The sequence below is a fragment of the Gossypium hirsutum genome, chromosome D08, assembly GCF_007990345.1.
Source record: "Gossypium hirsutum isolate 1008001.06 chromosome D08, Gossypium_hirsutum_v2.1, whole genome shotgun sequence".
Classification (NCBI taxonomy): domain Eukaryota; kingdom Viridiplantae; phylum Streptophyta; class Magnoliopsida; order Malvales; family Malvaceae; genus Gossypium; species Gossypium hirsutum.
The window spans coordinates 8,071,174-8,078,632 of NC_053444.1; the positions used below are offsets into that span (position 1 = coordinate 8,071,174).

The 7,459-nt window shown below is 30.7% G+C and overlaps 1 protein-coding gene across 1 annotated transcript; it reads right to left on the minus strand.

The window, feature by feature from the left end:
- Positions 1–6,045: 6,045 nt before the first annotated feature.
- Positions 6,046–6,992, minus strand: LOC107919018 (pathogenesis-related genes transcriptional activator PTI5). The gene has a single exon (XM_016848561.2). The coding sequence runs from the start codon at positions 6,914–6,916 to the stop codon at positions 6,230–6,232; it is 687 nt and encodes a 228-aa protein (XP_016704050.2). The 5' UTR covers positions 6,917–6,992; the 3' UTR covers positions 6,046–6,229.
- Between the last annotated feature and the right edge of the window lie 467 nt (positions 6,993–7,459).

Here is a 7,459-nt window from a genome sequence, read left to right on the forward strand (position 1 = left end):
TCATTTGTTTCACAATATCTCAATTCTTATTTTTGCTATATAAATAGCTCTTCACAATATAATACACATATCATTTAAACAATACTTTTGTTCATTCCATATCCAATTCATGAATACACAATTCATGTGTCTCAATCCATATTTCAATTCATTTTCCCATTTTCATTTCACATACAATATCATCTAACATCAATCATAATGCAATTTTCAATTAATTACCCCTATTAACACGACTCAGACTCGGATGGATATACGGATCCAACCAAACACACCAATTTGGCACCCAGTGCCTCATCGGATAATTTGAAGTAATACTTTGACACCCAGTGTCTCATCGGCTAAACCGAAGTAAATTGGCACCTAGTGCCTCATCAAATATATCTGAAGTAATAATTTGACACTTAGTGTCTCATCGACTCGAAGCCGAAGAAATCCCTGAACTCTTCCAATCCTATGGCATGCCATTTATATCCGGCTCAGCCTGATACAGTTAATAGGGTTTAATCTCACATTTCAGATATAATCAATATCCAATATTGATTTTTCATATAATCACATAATTACACACATATTCATTTCAATTCAAAAATCAATCAATCCATTCAATATATATATATCTACTAATTCAATTCATTCAATCAATTATCAAAATATAATTTACTCACCTCAACACTTACCATATACATTAAATAAAAATTATGACAATTAATAACTAGCTTCGGATTATAGAAATACAAACCGAAAATTCGGAGCTATTCCTCGTCGACTTTATCTTTTCCCCTTTTAGTCGAGGGTTCTGGTACGATGTTAGCTACGGAATTAAAATAATTAAAATTCATCAATACAACACAATTCAATCTCATATTTAATATTTTAAATTTTTACTCAATATTTACTTAAATTTCAATTTAGCCCCTAAATCGAGACTAACTTTATTTCTTTACAATTAATCCTACATTTTCATACAAATTCCACTTTAAACTAAATTTAACTCCCTAATTTCACTTAAATCCCTAAATTTCAAAATTTTCACAATTTAGTCCGTATTACTCAAAATTTACAATTTATTCTACAATTCAATCCTTTTTCATTTCTAACTGAAAAATCTATCAATTTAATCTTTGAACAATTGAAACCCTAGGCCTTGCTTTCTCCTTTCTTTTTTTCTCTTTTTCCTTTTTCCTTTTTCCTTTTTCATTTTCTGTTTTCGTTTTCTGTTTCTTTCTTTCTTTTCCTATTTCTTTCTTTTATCTTATCATAATATAATAATATATATACTTAATAATTAAGATATAATATTATAATATATATTTTAGCTTTAATTTTTTTGAATAATAAGCACTTATGCCGCCTCATTTATGAGCAATGACATAATTGCTTCTTGAGTCTTTTTACTTTTTCTTTAATCTATAATTCAACTTTCACCCTATATGCAATTTAGTCATTATACCTAATTACTTTTAATTCATGCAAATTCACCTAATCAAAACCTAATTAACTACACAACTAGCTTCATAAATAATTTTAATAAATATTTATGAATCCAATTTACAGGAACAGAGTCTCGGAAATACATTTTCTGACACCCGTGACTATCAGGTCATTACAAGTACAAAATCATGTGGTTGGACTTTCTACTTCTTGTTCTTGAAACAAATTTATTGGAACTGTAGTCGAACTTAGACCACCTTCCTCGACAGTGAGAAACTAGGCATATAACTCTAGTATAACATTTCCACTAGAAAAATGTATATCGAGCATTGCTTCGACATCCATGTCGCCTTTGAGCTCAAATATATCACATCTAACAGGGTTCACTGACATTAGATATCTATATTTCAAGCTCCAAATTCTCCTCCGGCTTGAAGTCGACACTTTCCTTCTAATTCTTGACTGAAGCTAGTTCAATTTTATGCTTTGGTTGAAAGCCAATTCTGGAGATAATGCTGATACAAAAATTGTCCCAATATCAGTGTCACAAATTTTATCGTCGTAATAAATAAGGACTCAAATTCATCTACTCATCTTCGCCCAAAAAAACTTGTTTCACATGTTTAAAACGAAACCATTATATAGAAAAATAAGTACTCATTATCCAAATTCAAAGAACGACACTTACTTGAACTAATTTACTTTGTTGGGTCAATTTTTGAACTTCAGATTATTAACATCAACAATCTTCTCCTTATACAAATCTCCTTATGAAAACAATCTACTCGAGATTTAACTATGAAAACCTCTCCGTAGAATGTCTTCATTTTATAGGAAACTCTACCACCAAATATGAAACATAATTTCAAAATGTTGGAAAGATTGGACATGACTTTTCAAAAAAAAAATGCTTCTAACAAGAAACGTTTTTCTGAAAAGTTTTAAAAGATTCCTGTTCTACCATGGAAAAGATGGGATAGGATTAAATTTGATCTCGGGATTCCCGAGTTTCAGAAAATTTATTTTGGGATTCTTAAATTTAGGGTTAGGGTTAGATTTAGGGACATGTTTCAGTTGTAGGACATGTTTTCACCCTCTTTCCTCCCACCCTGTAGGAGGCGTTTTTTCTTTCTCTCTAAAAAAACGACCTATTTCCCTAATTTTTAAAAATCTGGCCTAAATTCTTAAACTTTCTTTAAAATCAACATATATCTCTCGTTACCCCAAAACCCAAATTAAATAATAAACCAATTCCAAATTAAAAATTAATATAAACATAATAATATTAATAAAAATTTAATATAAATAAAAAATTAATCAATAAAAAAAACTAAAAGTAAAACCTAAATTCCCAAATCATAAAAGAAATTAAAAGTTCCCTAAATTCTCAAATCATTAAAATTATTATTTTTAGTAATGTTATATGTATTAATCATTTGTGATAAGTATAACATTAATTATTGTATTATTAAATAAATATGTTATGTCATTATATATTTTATATTATCTTTAAATTTAATTTTTATTGATTTTAATAATTAATAATTTTATGTATTTATTATAAATATATAATTACAGTATTAAAAATATTTTATATTCAATTAATATTGTTAAAAGTTTATTTCACTCCATAATTTAAATAAAAATATATTATTAATTACTTTTGCTATTAATAAAATATTAATATAAACATGTAAGGCTTATCAACACATTTTCATAAAACAAATAATTATGATTTATTTTTGTTTTTATTTTAAGTTATCATACAATTATATTAGTTATTATGATGGTTCAATTATAATTTTGAGCTTTTTCGAACATTGGGTTAGATTTATCTTGAACTTAGGTTAAATCGGTTTTGGACTCAAACTCTTATAATTTTGAATTTTTTCAAACTTAAGGTTTGTTGAACTCAAAATTTCTTAATCTCAAATTTTCTCAAACTCGAACTTTTTTGGGCTCAAATTGGCATGGACAAGGTTTCAGTCTCTAACCTATTTTTGTAGCTCTAGCAGTTATTTTTACCCTACTTTTTTTTTTTACTAAACTTCTATAATCAGCATTCATTTTCCCTATCCTTTGTTCACCAATAATGTTTGGATTATGATTTTCTTTATTCCTTAGGATCTAATTAGTAATCAAAAGCTCCTTTCCAGATTTAATTGCATCTTTACTCAAATTACTTTTTGTATAAATCACTAAGATTCCCCATAACTACTCTCCTGTTTTCCTTTTCCCTCTCAATCCCCAACTCCGTTAATCTCTTCTCCCCAACTCCTTTAACCTCTTAACTCTTCTTCCCATTCCTTTATCACTCTTTCAGAGTTCCCTTCAAATCTGATTTCATCTTCACTCTTACCTTTCTCTTCTACCTTTGTCTTCCTCATTACCCCATCTCTCCTCTCATTCTTATTATCTTTAGAACCCTCTTTTATCAAGTTCATCCCCCAAACTTTAAATCTTTCATCATTCTTATTTATAAACCGACTCCCTCTCATAGAAATAGCACACGAAAGAAGTTTATATATTTATCCTTAATAGTGCAGTCTCCTAATTCTTGGATATCAAATTTACACTATCTAATAGTGTGATCTTTGCATCCATAGTTATAACAAAATTCTTGTAACTTCTTATACCTCATTCTTGCCTAAAATTGACCCTTGTTATGCCTTGGAAACCTAAATCAATGGCTTGCTCACCTCTATTCCAATCCTTAGATGCAAGAAGCAAACTAAAACAACCAAGGATATTCCTTAAAAAGAAGCTAACCAAGGGTATTTACATGATGAAAGACCCTGGCTAAAATAAGTTGGCATAGCTTGGCAAAAATAATTATAGTGATTAGGAACACTCAACAAGGGCATTTCTAGTCTATGGTTCTGAATAAAAGTCACAAAAAGCAGACTAGAGCAACCGAAGATATTCCTTAAAAAAAAAAGAAGAAAAAAGCTATCCAAGGATATTTACATGATGAAAGACCATGGCCAAAATAATGTGGCATACCTTGGCATCATTGATTGAGTGTGGAACACAATAAGTTCTTTGAAAATTAGTAGTTTCAAACAAAAACCAACGATAGCAAAAATAACATATAATTTGTTACACAAAAGGTATTAACCAATACATACAAAATTAACTCCAATGATTTTCATTTCAAATCCATTTTAACCATTACCCTCTCCCTTCTCTCAAGAGAGTTCTTTTATATCTCTACCAAGCTAGGTTCTTGGCGTGCTTATGAGCGGGGTTGCTCGATCTCCGTTCACTCCTTTCCTTTCCTTTCTCAGGTCTTTCAGCATAAAAACTCAAGATCCTTTCTCATCTCTTCTTCATCAAACTTAGGCCATCTATAAGAGGTAGTTGTCTTGGTGCTCCATTGGTTTACCCATGTTTTGGCTGTCTATTCCTCACGTCTCTATTAAGGCTTTTTGGCAAACTTTATTTGTTTTTCCTCTATTTGGTGTTATGGTCTTGTGATATCAATGTCTCCTTCTGATGGCAATAGAGTTGGCTGCTAGGGTTTTTCTTGAGAACTGGATTCAGTTGGGCTTAACCCTTTTGTTGTAACTAGTATTCTTTATGAATGACATCTCATTTTGAAAAAGAAAAGAAAAAACCTTGGATAAAATCCACTATCATTGTATAATATAAGAATATCCATCCTGCTCACCATCATCAATATTATTTTAAATTATCCTCATTTCTATGTACTTTCAATTGCTTGCATGTGCTAAGAACTAGTTATATATATTCTTTTTCATGGTTGTTGGAACATGAGATGATAGATGCTACTGTGCTAACAAAATGTTATGTTATAAAGACAAAGGTCCTTGTCATTGTCAACTACTACTCTATATTCTATTTTAAACCTAAACCTTACTCTTCATTATATATTTGAAATGAAAAGCAAGTCCTCATTATTCTTATCTTTGCACTATCGAATTGTAAATGAATAATGACCGTTTTCCATTAATTAATGAGCTTCGACGGAATCTTGTCTTTTTTCTTTTTCTTTTTTTAGTTTAAACAGGCAAATAATTGGGGATATATATAAGGGTTAATTCATTATTTAGTTTTTTAATTATACTCATTTTTTTATTTTAGTATTTAAATTCTTTTTCGTCCTAAGTTATTTTCTAATTTAATACTTCAAGTCTACCTCCGTTATATTTTAAAATTTTATAATATTTTAAAATTTTTTATATATTATATATTTTTATATTTTTAATTAATATAATATATGATAGAAAAAATATAAAAAGAGAGACACATGACGTAATTTAATAATGCCACATGGCAGGTCAACATTTGGTCAATTCCAATCAATGTTCGGTCAACAACAGTCAATGGCTGATCAACAATCGATCAAAATCAACAGTGTTTTTAATATTTAAATGTTTAGTATTACAAAGTTTAATTTAATATGTTTATTTTTAATAAATTTAATTGGCATGTGACATTTTTCATTAGTCAAAAATAGATTACGTGGTACTTTTCTATTAGTCAAAGTGGCTTAACAGATTTTTTTTAATGGACATTACAAAATGGATAAAAAAAATTAGAGAAAATTCATACTCTTGTTATGAAATTGAGACCAAGAGTTTAAGCACCAAATCTTAAATTAAGGCAATATATAATACAACGCACAACAATACGAATGAAGTGGGTAATTATAGGATTTAAGGATACAAGTAATTATATATAATGACTACACTTGGATCAATAATTTTGAATCTATGTGGTGAGTTAAGTACATCCATGGGAATATAAACTATAATTTTGTTATTTAAAATTCATCTCATATCAACTGATACATGTCTACTGCAAACTCTGTTTTACTAAAACAGTTCATCACACTTCTACGTTTCGACTTCGGAGTTACGTCATCAGATGTCAACGTGGACGACGGAGATGACGGCGACTGAGCCGATGAACAAGCGGAAGACGGCTCAGGGGATCTTCGCTTGTTACTGCTCACTCTCACCGGCTCCACCTGATTCGAGCCGATGAGGTGGGGAAAATTCAGCTTCGCCTTTGCACCACGCATATTAAAAGCCGCTCTGTCGTAAGCTAGCGCAGCACCCTCGGGAGTCTCGTATGTACCGAGCCAGATCCTCGCACCGTTTCGTTTCGGATCTCTTATCTCCGCCGCGTATGTCCCCCACGGTCTTCTCCTTACTCCCCTGTAATTCACCTTCTTCGGCGCCGCCTGAGGTTTAGGGACAGCCGCGGTAGTCTCCATCTCAGAAGTCACTTCTAAGCTGGGAAATGAAACATTATTAACGGCGACTTTCTCCTCCGCTGCTTCAAACAACTGATCAAAAATTATCCATTGATCCACATTAATCGCATCATCATGAAGCTCACTCTTTGGTAGATTTTCCACAACCTGTCCTGGAATTGTATCAAAATCATCTTCCAAAAGATACTGACGAATCGAGTCCAAGAGGCTGAGGTCAAAATTTGAAGCACTATCACAGTACATGTTTGTCTGTTGCTAGAAACGACTTTGACGCTTTGAGACTGGCAGGTATGGATTTGATTTCAATGGTTCCGTTGAGTTTCTATAATTTGCTGTTTGATTATATATATATATAGCTTGAAACTCTGGGTATTAAAATATGGTTATTTGCTTGCTATTTCTGTTTTGTTTAGACAATTCCAGGAAGTTGCTGATGGCAGAGATCCGAAAATATTTTCATCACGTTTTTGAAGTGCTGCTACTGTTCATTTATTTAATTTACTTTTATACTTTGCATTGTTTATTCATTGAACATTTATGGTGACAAAAGCTCCATTACTTCATATTCCATAATTGTCCATTTAAGAATCAATGAATAAACTAAGATTAATTCTTATCCATTTGTTGAATGATTTCTCAACTATATGATAAAATGGTCTAATTAAATATTCATCCTATAATTGAAAGGTTTAAATATAATTATTAAATCTCTCTCCCTCCCTATTCTTAAAGAGAAGAGTCAAATTAGTTGGCAGAAGTATCATTGGACAGATTTAATGTACTAAT

Coding starts and splice junctions, on each gene's coding strand:
- LOC107919018 (XM_016848561.2), bottom strand. CDS start 6,916: ATGTACTGTGATAGTGCTTCAAATTTTGACCTCAGCCTCTTGGACTCG.